Genomic DNA, 18,239 nt, shown 5'->3' on the forward strand with positions numbered 1-18,239 from the left:
TTTCCAAACATTGTAGTTTTCTAATTCTTTGATTGTCAATTTCTGTCTTAATTTAATTGGAGCAGATACTCTTTATGATTTTAATTCCTTGAAATAGGCTGAAATTTGCTTTGTGACCCAACATATGGCCAGTTTATAAGCTATATATTATAAATATATTAAATATATTTCATTTTGGCAAAAATATATTGCCAAAAGAGCATATGTTGCTTTCAGGGACATATGGAAATATACTTTTTAAATATATTAATATATTTTTCCCATGTTTCTGAGAGCATTGTGTGTTCCTTTGGCAGTTGTTGAGCATATTGGTTCTTTAATGACTTTTTTAATCTGTTATTTACTAACAAAGATGTATTGATATCACACACTATTGTAGCTTTGTCCATTTCTCTTTGAATTGTGGATTTTTTTCTTTATATGTTTTGACTTTATATCACTAAATGTATATGCTTTTATTACTCATATTTTATATTGGTAAATGAACCTTCAGTTTTGGAGAAATAGACTATTTTCAGTAAGGCTTTTTATAAGCCTCTTTTGTCTGGTACTTTCGTCAGTATTACTATCATGCCAGCTTTCTTATGGTGTTTGCATAATGTCTTTTTCTTCTTTCTAATATCTTTCTTTGGACTTACTCAGCTTTTCACTTTGTGACTTGTTGATTTTCATTAGTTTTATAAAGTTCTTAGTCATTATCTCTTAGAATGCTCTATGCTCTTTTCTTTCCTAAGACTCGAATTAAACATAGACCTTACTCATATTCTCTCTGTCTGCTCCCGGCTTACTTGATTTTTCATCAATTACGGCTAAATCTCCTGTCCATTTAATTTACTTTTTCAGTTTTTTAATTCTAAAATTAGATTTTTTTCCCCTTAAATTGGCTATGTCTCTTCCTAATGGTTTATACCTGACCAACTGAAATTCTCAAGCTTGTCTTAGTTAATATACTGAGCATAATTTTAAATTGTATCTAGCAAACCCAATAACTAGAGCTCTTGTGTTTTATTTCTATTGCCCAGTGGTACTTTTTCTGCTGGTGGATAGGTAGTCTTATCTCATGTTGGACATAGGTTTGTGTGCTAGATATTATATTTTTTAAATTGCATAGGGTAAGTTTAAGCCAAAAGTTTTATTTTACTTTACAGATTTTCTTTTGCTTCTGCCAGGGACCTCAGGAAACTAGCAGGCCAGAAATAGCTCAATTCACTTTGGATTACAAAGCTACCCTGCTATTCCCCATAAGGGCTTATTCATTATTCCCATTCTGAAATTCTCTAAGGATGATATCCAAGTAGATATGAATGTGAACATTTGTCCTCCTAGGCCTACTAAGTTATTATAATTGCTGTTCACCACCAATTTTCCTGGGATAAATGGCCTCAAATGGCAGACTTGCCTCAGAATTTCCATGTTCTCATTTTTGGCCTGATACTATTGATCCTATGAAGTCTGAAAGCAGGTACTGTTTTTAAGCATTCCTAGTTCTGCTTTTGTAATTGTCTTTAGCTGAATAGTTGGTCCAAATATTGTAGTCTATTATCAGAAGTGGAATATCAGAAACAAAATTACCTATGACCTTTGAATCTCAGAATGTGTATAGCATTTAATACACTTCTTACGTTGTCTCTCAGTCTCACTGTTTCAGAGGTAGATATTGCCAATTCTAAATTTATGGCTCCCAGAGATAACTGCAGTCTCCTTACTACCTAGAAAATATAGCATTATTTATTGTCTCTATTCCTAAATTTTAAAAAGAGCCTGGAGGCATTTTGATTAAAATTTCAAATGTCTGCTTCTGTGACTTTGTTGAAAGGTGGGGTTAATGAGACTTGAGTGAAAACTTAAGATCAAATGGCAGCCAGAGTGACTGACTGTAACAGTGCATTGTCTTTGTAACCTCAGCACACCATCTTAGTTGTTCAAACAAGCAAGATAGATGAAGCATGTTCTTCTTTTCACATAATAACATGGATCAGTGCTCAGGTCTATATACTACTGAAGGAAATTTTTAAAAATGATTTAATGGCCCTGGCTATTAATGAAAAAACCGGCTTAACATTGCAGAAATGGGCACTAGTCAAGCTCTGTTACCTCCTCAAGGAATATAAAAAGTGAATTTAATATAGACTTGTCAGTGGCAAACCTCCCAGTTAATATCTCATGTTTATATAAAGTTATTTTGCATTTAGGCCTATACTGTATTTTGAGTTAAATTTTGTATATTACTTGAAGTGTTTTTTTTTTCCAGTTTATTCAATACCATTTTTTGAACAAAGTATTAGTTTTCCCCCATTTAATTGTCACCTTTGTAGAAAATTGATCAAAAATATGTTGGTCTGGCCAGGTGCGGTGGGTCACGCCTGTAATCCTAGTACCTTGGGAGGCGGGTGGATTGCTTGAGCTCACAGGTTCAAGGCCAGCCTGAGCAAGAACGAGACCCCCATCTCTAAAAATAGCCAGATGTTGTGGGGGGCACCTGTAGTCCCAACTACTCAGGAGGCTAAGGTAAAAGGATCAGTTGAGCCTAAGAGTTGGAGGTTGCTGTGAGCTACAATACCACAGCCTTCTACTGAGGGTGACAAAGTGAGAGTCTGTCTCAAATTAAAAAAAAAAAAAAAAGTGTTGGTCTAGTTCTGGATTCTCTATTCCATTCCACAGAACTATGTGTGTGAGTGACCTTACACCAATACTACACCACTTTGATTATACCCCAGCTTCATAGTAAATCTTGAACTATAGTAATAAAAGTTCCACACCTTTGTTCAGTGGCCTTTTAATAATTGTCTTAGTACCACAGCCATGTACTACATATCTTGGGGGGGGGGGAAGATCACCTAAACTATAACTGACAAAGCAATAATACCCAGCATATATAAAGAACTCTCAGGGAAACAAACAAAAGATCTTTCTTTATTAGCCCCTTGAAGAAGAAATCCAAATGGCAAGTATATGGAAAGGAAGTCCCCCCCCCCCAGCTAAAATGTACAAATAAATACTGGAGAGGGTATACAAAAATGAGCTCCCACTCCCATACATTACTGGTGAGAATTTAAAACTATTAAAACCACTCTGGAAAACTGTATTAGTGTAATTGAAGATAGTCATACACCATAACCCAGCAATCCTTCTCCTAAGTCAATAATAGACAATACTCTGATAGAGTATTATGTATAATGATAGTATACAAGGACGAAACATAACTCTGGGAAGGAAGGATGGAGAAAATGCGTGCTTTGGTTAGGAATGGGAACTTAAAAGAGAGTTATAGTATTTCTTGAGTTGAATTGTGATTTCTTATGTCTGCCTTAAAATAATTTGTTACACTGTGTGTTTTATTTTTGCTCTGTGCTTGGGCTGTAACACAGCAAGGAGAATGGAAAGATGGAAAACTAGGTAGCTCCAGGCTTTTATTTCCCTATGTAAACAGTACCAAAACCACTAGAGATTGGTTAAAGAAAACTTTATGGGAGCTCTGAAAACAAGGGTTTATAAGTACTTTACAGGAACCAAGCAAATGCCCTATCAAAAATGTCACATTCAAAATGGTAGGAAATTTTGTGATACTTTTACTCACCTTTGCCCCACCCTTACCATAATGTGACAATGTGGAGAGGAAGAGCAGCCCAGTTTTCACTTCCCTCAAATAGGAGGAAGCAGGGCAGACCTTATTTGCAATATTCCAACCTATTTAGGAGGTGTCTGAAGAACTGTTCTCTGTTTTGCCTAACTTGGAGCTTAGATGAGGAAAAGTGCTCAGGTATGGCTTATGAATACCACAGGGGGGCTACAGACCAATTGGTGAGAACAAGCTGAGGAGAAACTAGGACATTTAAAGGCAGTGTTGTATAAGAGAGAATTAAGAACAACAGGACTCTAAGCAAGACATGCCAAGCCAACTTCTGAGAGGTCTTTAAGCCTTCACCCCATGTTGATTCCAGTGGCCAGAAAACACTGCTAATTAGTGATGGTCTTCCCTGGCTTGGAGACAGTGTACATAGTCTGGAGAAAGTGGCTGTTTTTTCAAATGCCCAATTTTCAACAAAAGATCAGAAGGCATACATAGAAATAAGAAACCATTTGAAGGAAGAAATAATGTAGCAGAAATTTCCCCTTAAACAAAAGCATCAGACATTCTAAAGACTTTAAAACAACTTTCTTAAATATACTCTGGGGCCTAAAGTCCATTGTCAGACAATATATGAACAAAATGAGAGCTACTAAAAAATCCAAATTCCAAAGCTGAAAAATTATCAATTGAAAAATTGACTGGAGATATTTAGCAGCAGACTCAAACAGGAAAAAGAATAATGAAGACATTTCATTTGAAATCAAGTCCAAGAAGCAAAAAAACAAAGTAAAGAGAGCTTAAGAGACACCATCTAGCAGACCAACATGTGCATTAAGGGAGACTCAGAAAAGAGAGTGAAATCCCTTGAGGGAAGTCATAGTAGAAAACTTACCAAATATGAAGAAAGACATGAATCTACAAATCCAAGAAGTTTATAAACTCCCAAGTAAAATAAACCTGAAAGGAACCTGTACCAGACACATTAAAATCAAACTGCCAGAAGCCAAAAAGAAAATCTTGAAAAAGCAAGAGAAACATGACTGGTCACATAGAACTGATCCTCAATAAAATTAGCAGATTTCTCAGCAGAAACCATGAAGGCCAGGAAGCAGTTGCATGACATATTTAAAGTGTTGCAAAAAAAAAAGAAGGAAAATTCTTTATCTGGCAAAACTGTCCTTCAAAAATGAGGGAGAAATTAGGACATTCTCAGAAAAAGCTGACAGGAGTTCATTACTGCTGGACTTGCCTATGAGAAATGCTGATGAGTCCAAGTTAAAATGAAAGGCCCCAGATAGTAACTCTAAGCCATATAAAAATACAAAGATTTCTGGTAAAACTGAATATTATTTTAGTTCATAACTCCACTTTTTATCCCTACAGGATTTAAAAGAGATTTTAAAGACAAAGACATAAAGATAATTATAAATGTGTATTAATGCACAGTATTTAAGCATGTAATTTGTAAATCAGTAACGAAACTATAAAGGACTAGAGGTTTTTGTTTTTTTGCTTTTGGGGATTTTTTTGCAGTTTTGGCTGGGGCTGGGTTTGAACCTGCCACCTCCAGTATATGGGGCTGGCACCCTACTCCTTTGAGCCACAGGCAATGCCCCTAGGACTCGAGTTTTTATGTGCAATTGAAGTTGGTACCAATTTAAAACAGTTTGTTAACGTTAGGATGTTAATCTGGTCATCACAAAACAGCCATAGAATATAGACAAAGGAAGTGAGAAAGGAATCAAAAAGTATCACTATAAAATGAGCTAAACAAAAAAGGCAGTAATGGATGAAATGAGAGATGTAACTCATACAGAAGTTTAATACATAAAACTTTACATAAGTCAGCCCTTCCCTATTGGTAATTTCTTTGAATAGATGAAACTCTCCAAGACACATTAGCAAAAATTACATGCCGTCCATAGGAGATAGGAGATGTATACATTGAAAGTGAAAAGTGAAAGGATAGAAAAATAAAAAGAGTTGGCTATACAAATATTAGACAAACTTAAGTCAAAACCATACATTATAAGAGACAAGTACATACTGATAAAAGATGAATTCAAAAAGAGCAATTATAAACAGCTATGCTTTAAGCATCAGAGTTCTAAAATATATAAAGCCAACATTGACAGAATTGAGAGGAGAAATGCAGTTCTATAATAATAAAAGACTTCCATGCCCTACTTTTATAATGGATAAAAGTACTAGACAGGATTAATAAGGAAAAAAGAACTTGAACAACACTACAGACCAAAGGGACCTAACATACACCCATCCCTCCATCCAACAACAAAAGAATGCTTGAAGTGTGCATGGGCCAGTCACCAGGATAGATGAATATGTTAGGCCACAAAGAAGACTGAGATCATACAAAGTATCTTCAAATCTCAATGCAATGAAACTACAAATAACAGAAGAAAAATTGAAAAATCTACAAATATGACATTCAACCAAAAATTACAAGGAAAATTAGAGAATTATCTTCAGACATGAAAGTAAAAATACAACACAAAACTTACGGGGTACCACAAAAGCAATGCTAAAGAGGAAGCATAGCTGTAAATATTTATTTTTGAGATAGAATCTCACTCTGTCACCCTGGGTAGAGTGCCATGGCATTAGCTCAGAACAACCTCAAATTCCTAGGCTTGAGCAATCCTCTTGCCTCTACCTCCCAAGTAGCTTAAGGTGACCAGATTTTAACATTGGTAAAACGGGACACCATTGATGGGGGCAGGGGTGGGAGGGGGTGTTCTTAAATAAAAATTTGGTCTATGTGGAGCAACAAAAATTTTCATAGAATGCAAAAATAGTATTGTAATATATTTCTAATTTCAACATAAGTCCAATTTACAAATATAATACATTAAAAAAAAATTATAGGGCAGAGCCTGTGGCTCAAAGGAGTAGGGCACAGTCCACCTGGGCGACCTTGCCCAGGAGTGGAGTAGGGAGTTTACATTAGCCTTTTCATTTCTAAATGAAGTTACATTAACCTCTTCATTCCCAAATGGAGTTACATTAACCTTTTCAGCAGCCAAAAACTGTATTTCCTTCCCGTTGCCCCGCCCCACGTGTTCCCTAGCTTGTTGTGCATTCTTTGCAAAAATCGGGACTTTTTTAAAACGCCACGGGATGCAGGACAAATTGTTAAAAATCAGGATGTCTGGTCACCTTAAAGTAGCTGGGATTAAAGTATGTGCCACCATGCCCAGCTAGTTTTTTCTATTTTTAGTAGAGATAGGGTCTCCCTTTTGTTCAGATTGGTTTTGAACTCATGAACTCAAGCAATCCACCTGCCTCAGCCTCCTGAGTGCTAGGATTATAGGCGTGAGCCACTGTGCCCAACCTGTAAATACATTTTAAAAGATAACAAATCAACAACCTAATATAACTGATGAAACTAGAGAAACTGAACCCAAGACTAGCAGAAGGAAAGATTAGAGGGGAAACAGAGTAGAAATCCAAGAGTCAAAGATTCAAAAAGATAAACCAAATTAATCTTTAGTTAGATAAAGGAAAAGAAAAAACCTACAATCAGAAAGTAAAATGGGGATATCACTACCAATCCCAGGAAAATTTAAAAGATTACAAGAAAGTACTATAAACAAATGTATTCTAACAAATTGGATAAGCTGGATGAAATGGACGAATTCCTAGAAAGACACAATCTTCCCAGATTTAATCATGAAGAAACAGAAAATCTAATTTATCTTAGGAGGCCAGCATGCCTTGATACCAAAGCCAGAAAAAAAACACTGTAAGACAACTACAGACTAACATTCCATATCAATATTGATTGAAAAGTCTGCAACAAAATACTTGCAAAGAAACAACATATTTATAGGATTATTCACTATGACAATGTGGGATTTATTCTTAGAATGCAAGGGGGGGTGGTTTGACATGAAAATTAACATAATGCACCACACATTAACAGAATAAAGGGGAAAAGCCACATGATCAACTCAAGCAGAATAGGCATCTAACAAGATACAACACTTTTGTAATAAAAGCACAAACTATGGACAGAGGGAAACTACCTCAACAGAGGTCCATATATTAAAAACCCATAGCCAGGGTTAGTGGGTTCAAACCTGGCCTAGGCCTGCTAAACAAACAAAACACCCATAGCCAATATCATAATGGTAAAAGGCAAAATTTTTACACTAGGATTAAAAACAAGGATAGCTGCTTTTGCCATCTATGTTCACGTTCTAAGCAGAGCAACTAGGAAAGAACGAGCTATAAAAGGTATCCAAATTGGAAAGGAAGAAGTAAAATAATCTGCCTGCAGATAACATTGTCCTATCTAGAGAATCCTAGACCACACACAGACTGTTAAGAGTAAAAAATACAGCAAACTTCCATGATAGGAAATCAAAACACAACCCAGGAGTGTGTGTGTGTGTGTGTGTGTTTGGTTTTCTGTTTTTAGAAACAAGGTCTTCAAGGCCTCGCTGTGTTCCTCACGCTAGACTGCAGTGATTATGCACTGCAGCCTCAAAGCAATTGATCCCCCCATCTCTGCCTCCCAACTGGGCCTACAAATGCAGACTATCACCATCAGCAGCTGTGTTTTTTATGCTAACAATGAACAATCCATAAAGGAAATGGAGACAACACTTAAAATATAACCAAAAAGAGTAAAATCCTTAGCAATAAAGTTAACCAAGGAGTTGAAAAACTTACAGGGTGAAAACTATAAAACACTGCTGAAAGATATTAAGACGTAAATGGAAAGACATCCTGTGTTAATGGATTGGAAGACTTAATGTTAAGATGACAACACTACCCAAAGTGATCTACAGAGTTAGTATCAAAAGCATGGTTTTTTGAAAAAATAGAAAATTCTCTCTTAAAACTTACATGGACTCTCAAGGAACCCTAACAAAATAATCTTTAAAAAGATCAGCAGCGGTCTCACACAGTTTCCACATAAATTGCTACAAAGGTACAGTAATCAAAACTGTAGAACTGGAGGAAAGACAGACATAAATCTATAGAATAGAGAGCCCAGAAATAAACCCTTATGTATATGGCCTATGATGTTCAACAAGGGTACCAAGACCAAAGGACAGTCTTTTCAGTGAATGTTGGGAAAACTGGATAGCCACACGCAAAAGAATAAAATTGGACCACAATACTAATACTATACCAACACTATATATATATATATATATATATGTATGTAAAAAACTCAAAATGGATCAAAGACCTAAAACTATAAAACTCTTATAAGAAAAACATAGGGCCAAAACTTCACTATGCTTGATTTCCTGCATATGGCATCAAAAGCACAGGCTACAAAAGAAAGAAATTAGACTATCAAAATCACTTTTGTACATAAAAGGACACTATCAACAGAGTGAAAAGGCAACCCATGGAAGAAAATATTTGCAAATCATATAGCTGATAAAGGATCAATATCTAAAATACATCTAAAACTCAACAAAAGGAACCTAGTTAAAAAGTGGGCAAAGTAGTGGTGCCTGTGGCTCAAGGAGTAGGGCGCTGGCCCCATATGCTGGAGGGGGCGGGTTCAAACACAGCCCTGGCCAAAAACTGCAAAAAAAAAATGGGCAAAGTATTTGATGTATAAATGACCAAAAACACAAGAAAAAATGCTCAAAGTCACCAATCATTAGGGAAATGCAAATCAAAACCACCACAAGGTAGTATTTTACAGCCATTGAGATGACTATTAAAACAACAGAAAATGAGCGTTGGTGACAATGTGGAGAATTGGATCCCTTATATATTGGTAGTGAGGTTGCCAAATGGTGCGGTCCTCCATACTGTGAAAAACAGTCTGCCAACATTCCGCTAATGGGTATAGCCACAAAAACTGAAAGCAGAGACTGGTATTTGTACACCTCAATGGGTAAATGGATAAAATATGAGTGTGTGAGAAAGAGATGGTTTTGGCACATGGTGTAACTCGGATGAACCTTGAACATATTATAAGTGTAATAAGCGAGACATAAAAGCACAAGTGTTGTATGATTCTACTGATATGAGGTATTCAGAGTAAATTCATGGGGACAAAGTAGAATGATGCGGGTACAGATTTTTGGTTTGGGAAGGAGATGGATGGTGGTAATTTTTGCATGGTAATGCCAAGAAAAGTACAATGTATGCTAATGCCTTTGAACTGTACATTTAAAAAGTTAAAATGATAAACAGTTATATGTATTTTACCACAAAAAAAAAAAAAATTCAGCACGAGAGAATGAACATGTAGAGGGTTGAACTAGAAAGAAGATGTTGGCTCAAATAAGCAAACCATGATATGCTATGGTATAATATGATCACATTTGTACAAAGTCCAAAAATAGGTAAAACCAAGCCTGCTGTTTAGAAATACACATATAGTATACACATAGTTAAAAAAAATTATAGAACAGTTATTTGAGAAGGGTAAAGGCAGGAGATATGATTGGGTAAAAAGGGACACAATGGTCACTTCTAAGGTACCGGCAAACAGGATTTCAAGCAGTGGATATATGTGTGTTCATAATTATTCTTAGACTTCTACATATGTCTTATGTAAATCTAGAATGTAATATTTCACAACTTTAATCTATGCCTGCCCCACTTTTCTATTTCCCAGATGGTTTATGCTGGGAAAGCACAGACTAGAAAATTCAAAACCACCACGGTGATTACTTTGCCATCTCTCATTGAGGTTTTTTTTTTTTCTTTTTTTCTCCACATAGCATCTGTTCCACTTTCCCTCTCAGAAATAAAGTGGTTCCAAACACTTCATTCACCTAGATGTTTTAAAGACTGTATCTAAACAGGTTTACATTGTGACTTTTGAAAGTAGCTTATCCCAAAACAAAACACTCAATGGACTTAAAAGTGTTTTTGTGAACTCGTCAGCAAATATTAACTAATGTTTATCTTCTAGGGTTTTTTTGTTTTGTTCTGTTTTGTTTTGAAACAGAATCTCACCCCATGGCCCACGGGGCAGAGTGCAATGGGGTCATCACAGTTCACTACAACCTCAAACTCCTGGGGTCAAGTGATCTTTCTGCCTCAGCATCCCAAGTAGCTGGGACTACAGGCGTGCACCACCTGGCTAATTTTCCTAATTTTTGTAGAGACAGCATCTCACTTTTGCTCAGGCTGGTCTAAAACTCCTGGCCTCAAGCAATCCACCTACCTCAGCCTCCTCAGTGTGCTAGAATTAGAGGCGTGAGCCACTGCACCATCCTGTATGGTAGGTTTTTAAATGTGTTTAGAACACTGTTGTTTTGTTATAGATATGATTATTGTTCACATCAATAATCAGCAATTATCTAACCAAGAAAATTGGAGCTCTTTTAGAGGCACTAATCAGAACTTTTGAATCCCTGAAAATAAAATACAGACACACAAATAGGTATAGTATTTAATCGAAATATATTTGTCTAATATCTACAAAGTGTGAACAATTGGTCTTAAGAAAGCAGACAAAAGGCACAAAATTAGTATTACTACAGAGAAGCATTCATGCTATTGAATTTTATAAATGTCATTGAAGTGGCACTGTAAAAAATAAAGCATTTAGCAAAAATCAAATATTTCATTTCTCCTTGCTTTTTATTTCGGTCACTTCTTTGACCTAATTTGTAAAAGGCTAAGAACCGAAATTCAACCGAAACCATGGAACACTGATGCAGGCTGTATGTGTGTTTTAATCACAGTGCTTTCTTGTAGAGTTTGGGTCAAACCAGAGAGGTGCACTTAAGAAAAAAAATCCACAAGAAATTATTTTCTCTTTCCCCAAACTAAATACAAGATGGAGGCTGTGGTTGTGCATCTTGGTATATGCATGCGTGTATTTAATTTCGAAAGCCCTTTTTCATCATAAAAGTAGTCAAGTCTCCAATATGATTTGCTTTCTGCTGTAAAAGCCGCAGCTTGTGAAAAATATATGACTAGTGTTGGAGTGTGAGAAATTGTCAGAAAAATGGGCAGAAAACTTCTTGTTGGGGTCTGGCTCTGAGTTCTCCCAGAGCAAGAATAACCACTCCATCATGGAAGGCTCTAGCATAAACTTTAATAATGTCCTGCCCACCCTGTCTAGCAGGAAACGCTTATCTTTCTCGGGTGTAGAGGGTGTAGGCAGACAAAACACTGATGTGGGAAGCAACAATGTTTAAATGATAATCACCTGCACCTCCACCAGGAATGAGCCACTTTCTACCAGGTGGATGTCAGTTGGGCCTTGCCAATTCTCCTTTGTTTTGACAGGAGTTAACTAAATGAGAATATCTTTGTGAGTGTAAAACGTTTCTGGCAAAGTGAAAAATAGAAAACTTTAAACCTTACTGGTAAAAAGGAGCTCCTGATTACCCACTTACACCTTGGTGAGTGCAGTATTTACAGGTGTAATACTCAAATGTGTACATAGTGCGGTGTGTGTGAACATATATCATGTGTACACACACATGCCTCAAATGGCTCTTGAATAAATTCACTCCTTCAGAGTTTGGGGGTGCATTTTTCACAGTATATAATTTCTCTGTTACCATTTCTTGGTGCTAACAGGAGGTCTCAGTGAAAGCCAACAAAACCTTGATACTGTATCACTTTAATTCCTACAAAAACAAGGCTATTTGGGGAAGCTCTACACCTCCATGCCATCAGTGTGCCTTCCAGAGGGGGTTGAAGTATATCCAGCCGTCGCCCTGTAAGAGAAGGAAGGTGGCATTACATGGAGACCTCATCAGGAAAGAGAGTGAAGCAAGGAGAACCACTGCCAATCTGCACGCCTGCCCTGTCCTGTCCTCCTGTCTCACACCCAGGCCACCCTGCTGGTCTCACTGCCCCTCCGCCGTCCAGCTGATCTTCCTATCCTAACACTTTGAGGCCAGGACAAGAGAAATAGAGGGTAGTTGGATGAATGAACAGGGGAAAGAAAAAGTGAGGGTGTATGCATACCAGGGACTGATGCCCACCAGCCTGGAGGGAATGCCAACAAAGGCTCTCCGGCAGGCAGTAGGCACAAGTCAGCACACACAAGAAACACCACCAATCAGAGTGGAGGAGAAAAAGGCAAGACCAAACTGGTATATGCTACCTGGTTTAGAGTAGGAAGGAATATACTGAATGGTAACTGTCAGGATGACGTTACTCTTGACATGCCCCTTAGCCTTCTGTTAAGAACATACTGGCTTTTCTGAAACCCAGGGGGAAGACCTGTGAATGGTTCTTATTGGTGTTAACTGAGCAGCTTTTCTCAGCAGCCGGGCTAATTAAGGTGTCTCAGAGACCAGGTCCACCTCATAGAAGGAGCCTTTGAAGACTGACCTCACCTGGACAAGGCTCCCAAGCAGCCTTCCTGTGGGAACCTTAATCCAACCTTGAAGTCACTTTTCAATCTGTGTCCCTTAGTTCTTGACTGGGGAGAACAGTGGTGGCTCCTGCTCCTGGCTATACGTCTACTTCCAGGTACTACAGTGCCTTAATTCTTTTCCCAACCTTCTGTCTAGACAGAACAATCCCTTCTTACGTGAGTCAGATTTTTAATATTAGCAGTGGCTCTAAAACAAGCCTGTAGCTATATTTCAATTGGTTCCTAATGTTTAATTTTTTTTTCTATTCTTGACACTGTGGGAATACCACATTCCTCATAAAAATCCAAATTTCTTGCTCCTCATTAAGTAGACATTTAAAGGAGGTGGGTGAATGCCCTGATAATTAAGGACTCCCACAGCTGCCCCACTCCTCTCCAGCATGCTTCTCTCACTGACGTTGCTGGGCTCCTCAGGGCCTGCCTTTTCCGGCCCTGTCCTGTGGCTCCTGCATTCTCATAATTTCCAATTCTATTCTCAGAATCCTTCCCAATCACTCCACAAACAACTTTAAGAGCATAGAAGCACACAAAGCCTTGCTCACTCATTTCTGCATACCCGTGTCACTTTCCCAGAGGACAGCAGCAGCATTTCAGGCACAACTCAGGCTGGCCTTCCCTAGCACCTCTGTCCCTTTTGGCCCACAGGATGCAAAGCCCTCAGTGGTGAGGGCGCCGGCCCAGTGGGTGTGGAGATGGGCTGCAAGGGTCTTCCCAAGTAATTTGTTAGTAATGATAAAATAACCAGGGTCATGTGGCTTTTTTTTTTTTTTTTTGACAGAGTCTCATTTTGTCACCCTTAGTAGAGTGCTGTAGCATCACAGCTCAAAGCAACCTCAGATTCCTGGGCTGAGGCAATTCTCTTGCCTCAGCCTCCAGCCCCCTCCTCCTCCCCCGAGTAGCTGTGGTGGCATAGCACCCAGCTATTTTTACAGATGGAGTCTCACTCTGGCTCAGGCTGGTCCCAAACCTGTGAGCTCAGACAATCCACCCACCTTGGCATAAGCCACTGCACCTGGCCAGCTTCCTTTTTCTGGATAGAATAATATGCACGTTTGCAATCCCATTCCTTTCCCTCCCTGGCAGGGTGGCAGGCTTTCCTTAGAGAGGGAAACTGGGGAGCCGGGGAGTGTCTGCTGTTTGGTTCCGCCCTCCAGGCTGTTTCAGGCCTTGAGACATCATGAATGTTGCTGCAGAAAAACTGTCCTGAAGCCTGGACCAAAGCTGGTGCCAGTCAAGCTCCCTCAACCCAGCCAGGCCTGCCCTGTCCCTGTCTGTCATTCATCCCATCTGCCAGGCTTTCAAGCAAAATCCACCTGCCTTCTCAGGACAAGTTCTCTCATGGGCAGGAGTCCCAGGACAGGTGGCAGAGTTACCTCCTGGATGAAATATTTAGGCTTCCATGGGGTATGGAGGCTCTCCCGCTTCCGTTCCTCCACCCGCTGCTTCTCCTCCAGGTGCCGCTTCTGTTCAGTGGCTGCGTCAATGTCCCCCAGCCTCAAGTATCGGGTCACCTCCTTCCAGAGGTTCCTGGGAATGCATGGAACGGAAGAAACAATGAGACAGGCCCAGCTGGCCTGGGGAGGACTGACCTTGGCAGGCACAGCTGGAACAGGGAAGGGGCATCTAGGCAAGGCTTCCTTGGGGCAGCTCATCCCAAATGCCTCGAAGACCCCAAGAGTCAGGATGCGAACCCAGGGCTCCCTGGTTCCACATGTCTGCTATCTCTATTCTCTACTTATTCCAAACACTATATCTTTCTTGGGGCTCAAAGTGTCTTAAGATCAGATCTAATACTGGTAGTAGTCGGCAGAATGCTACCACAGCAAACAGCAGTGACAACAGACAAATACAGCATTTACCACATCGCTAAGAATTTTATATATAGAAACTGACTTAATCCTCACAACATCCCAACGATACAGATGTTCTGCTATTCCCATTTAACAGAGGAGGAAACATAAGGTCCATGAAACTTAAGGCAACCAGGCTGGTACCTGTTTTCCCACAAGGGAACCCAGGATTATAAGTTACAGACCATGAGTTACACGCTCCCTCATGGTGCAGGATATGTCATTTCCCCCGATGTCTACACAAAAGCTACTTCTCTGCCTTGTTCATTCACTGAAGAAGGCATCTGAATCGGCTTGTGTTTATCACACAGCTGCTTCCTCAGGACCTCCTAGGGCAGTGGTTCTCAACCTTCCTAATGCCACAGCCCTTTAATACAGTTCCTGTGAGTTGAGAACCGCTGTCCTAGGGGCTATTCAGACACACTGTGTTCTAGAGGGAGCGGAAAGGACGTGTGATAAATCAGGACACCATTACCCATGCGCTTCCTCCCTTTAATGCATCAGGAAAATCCAGGATTCCACGCAAAAGGAACTATCAGAATTCTCAGTGGTGGGGATTCCCTCCCTGGCTTTTGGAAATGATCAGTAACTCCAGGGCCAGGGAGCTCTTCTACAGTGGGTGCCCTCCACCCTTTTTGCAGTGAGGGCTGGGTGCAGCAGGGGACATGGGTGTTGGCCTGGTTAGGCAGAGGAAGGGCAGAGAGACTACCAGCAAAATGAACAGAGAGAGCAGCAACTTCTGAGAAGGGTCAGATGCCAACGAGAGAAACCAATCAGGGCTGAGCTCCAGCTGCAAACATCCTGAATCCACCATCAAGAGACCCTAGCACAGCCTCTCTGTGGCCCCTGCTTTATAGCTGTGAACTAACCTCACAGCCCATGCTTTCCAGTCTGTCCTGAGTCCTGATTTTAGAGGAAAGATCTGCCAGAACAGGAGAGTAGGGTGAGGTAAGGAAACAATAGGGGGTGGGTGTTAGGTTGAATCACAGTTTTTTCCATCACCCACACCCTCAACATACAGTTCATGCTCAGGGAGGGACCAGACACCAGGATGAGGCAGGGAAAAAAGGGCATCCTCTCAAAGGCACAACTTCCCATGGTAAGTCCCATCATAAAGCAGTGGCCCCAAGTAGAGAGGGACCCCAAGGATGCCAAGGACTGAAGGAGTGGCGCTGGGCCAAGAACTGGCCCACAGTCAGAGATGCCTAGATGCACAAGGACTCAACCAAGACAGTCCCCTGAGAGGTTGGGAAGGGGGAGGAAATGGGTGCTGCTCCTCTAAGGAAGGATCTGAACACCAAGCTAAAAGAAAAGGCAGAAAGGTTAGGCACCTTCAAGGCAGGAAGGGATGGGAGCAAATCAGGAAGAAAGGCCAAGGGGAGCCCCTTCTGAGGAGGGCAGGGCAGCATGACAGAGGGTGGGCATCCCTGGGCACAGGCTAAGGAAGGACCCAGGCTCTGGGCATCCTGAACAGACTCACAGTGTGGGCAGACAACAGGGTATCTGCACTCTAACCCTAGCAGGGCCCAGTAACCTTCCAAGGGTGCTAGTTGGGGACTAGAGGCCTAACCAGAGCTGGCACCATGTGAGGGATGAGACAACTATTTAACCACTGGCCCACCAGGCACATTGATCATCCCTCCTTTGCCCCTGCAGGTAAGGTCCAGCAGACCCAGCAGGAAGCAGGAGCACATGCTCTGAGTGGCAAGGGAGCCTTGGACCTGCCACTTCACTGCTCAAGGTTATTTCCTCTGCAGAGAACAAGGTTGAGTGAGTGGGCTCAATTTCCCTATATAGTTGTATCCCCCATATCCATGGAGGGAGATGCATTCTAAGCTTTCCCAGGAGATGCCTGAAACCACAGATAATACATACCATGTTTTTTCCCTACACATACATACCTACAAAGTCTGACAATTAAGTTCACAAACTCAATTCTAGAAAAAGCACTACATACCTCATTGCTGAATATTGCTACGGTCACTTCTGAAGTACTCCCCTTTATAAGCTATGCTCCAATGCCAGCACCTAATCCAATTTTCAAAACAATTTTGGAACTCTCTTTCTGGAATGACCATCAGAGCTGTAATCATATTACCCTTGATGTGCCAAATGTCATCAAAACGTCTTCCTTTCAATATTTCCTTTATCTTCAGGTAAAGAAAAAAGTCATTAGGGGCCAGATTGAGAGAGTAGGGAGGATATTCCAAAACAGTTATTTGTGTACTGGCTAAAAATTCCCTTACAGATAGTGCTGTGTGAGCTGCTGCATCGTTGTGACACGAGAGCCATGAATTGTGGTTTTGTCTAACTTTATCATGCAGCCTTTTCAGCACTTCCAAATAGGAAGCTTGGTTAACTGTTTGTCTACTTGGTACAAATTCACAATGAATAATCCTCTGATATCAAAAAAGGTTAGCAACATTATTTTGACTCTTCATTTGGAGTGACACATGTTTGGTCAGACAAATTTTTGGTCCTGGAGAACTGGCTGACTTCTATTGTGCATTTTGATACTTTGTTGCAGGGTTGTAACAAAGTGTCACCATGACACTTTAGTTCACTCATGTTTCATCACCAGTGATAACATGGCACGAAACATCATCTTGCCTCTCCAGAACGTCTTGGTAAACTTCGGCTCTCCTTTGCTTTTGTTCAGCAGTGAGCTCCTTAAGGACCATTTTTGCACACACTTTTCTCATACCAAGATTTTTAGTTAAGAGTTTCCTGTTCTCTATGCTTCTCATAGTCCACTGATGATTTCAACACACAATTTGATGAATTTTTACAATGTTTTTGTCAGTTCTGCTCGTTACTGGCTGTCCTAAGCTCTCTTCATCAGGGACACTCTCTCCCCCCTCAGAAAAACATTTAATATGCTTGTATACTGCCATTTTCTCTATGGCATTATCCCCACAAACTTGGACCAACATGTCCCTGATTTCACTTACACTCTTGCCAAGTTTAACAAGAAATTTAATGTTTATTCATTGCTCTAATTCAACCTCTGACGACATTCTTGCAATGGCACACAAAAACACACAATAATGAACGCCACTCAGCAAGGCACCACCACACATTGACATGAACACAACTGTGAGACGCTGATAGACCAAGGTTAGGAAACCTCACTGAGTTATTTACATAGTGGTGCCAATGTAAGCATACACACTTAATTGTCAGGCCTCGTATGATACAGTGTAATTTAAATTAGGCATAGTAAGAGATTAACGACAGAACAATTATAACAATATTCCACCATAAAAGTTATATGAATGTGTGTGCACATGTACAAAATATTTCTCTATGTGTTGCTATATAAATGTAAAAATATAAGAAATAGGAAATATAATATAAAAGACGTATTTGGTAATTTTCCTATTGACGGAGACCATTGAGACATCCTGTACTGTACTATTTTCAGGTGGTGGTTCACTATGGGTAACTGAAACCACTGAAAATGACTGCA

The 18,239-nt window shown here is 40.0% G+C and overlaps 1 protein-coding gene and 1 long non-coding RNA gene across 3 annotated transcripts in view; one reads left to right on the forward strand and one right to left on the reverse strand.

Moving 5' to 3' along the window:
* The first annotated feature begins 1,010 nt into the window (after positions 1-1,010).
* Positions 1,011-10,605, forward strand: LOC111725603. Its single transcript, XR_002773633.1, has 3 exons — positions 1,011-1,021; positions 5,061-5,068; positions 10,553-10,605. It is a non-coding gene; the product is annotated as an uncharacterized LOC111725603 (long non-coding RNA).
* Positions 10,606-10,966: 361 nt separating this feature from the next.
* OSBPL10 (oxysterol binding protein like 10) overlaps positions 10,967-18,239 on the reverse strand; it is a 306,798-nt gene continuing 299,525 nt past the window's right edge. For both annotated transcript variants that reach the window (XM_003781767.2, XM_003781766.3), the window contains 2 exons: positions 14,294-14,447; positions 10,967-12,252 (listed from right to left, as the gene is read on the reverse strand). In XM_003781767.2, coding sequence (XP_003781815.1) covers positions 12,208-12,252; positions 14,294-14,447 — 199 coding nt within the window. In that variant the 3' untranslated portion in view covers positions 10,967-12,207. The remainder of the gene's footprint in view (positions 12,253-14,293; positions 14,448-18,239) is intronic.

Source organism: Otolemur garnettii, unplaced genomic scaffold (assembly GCF_000181295.1).
Source record: "Otolemur garnettii isolate 467f Iridium unplaced genomic scaffold, OtoGar3 scaffold00002, whole genome shotgun sequence".
NCBI lineage: Eukaryota > Metazoa > Chordata > Mammalia > Primates > Galagidae > Otolemur > Otolemur garnettii.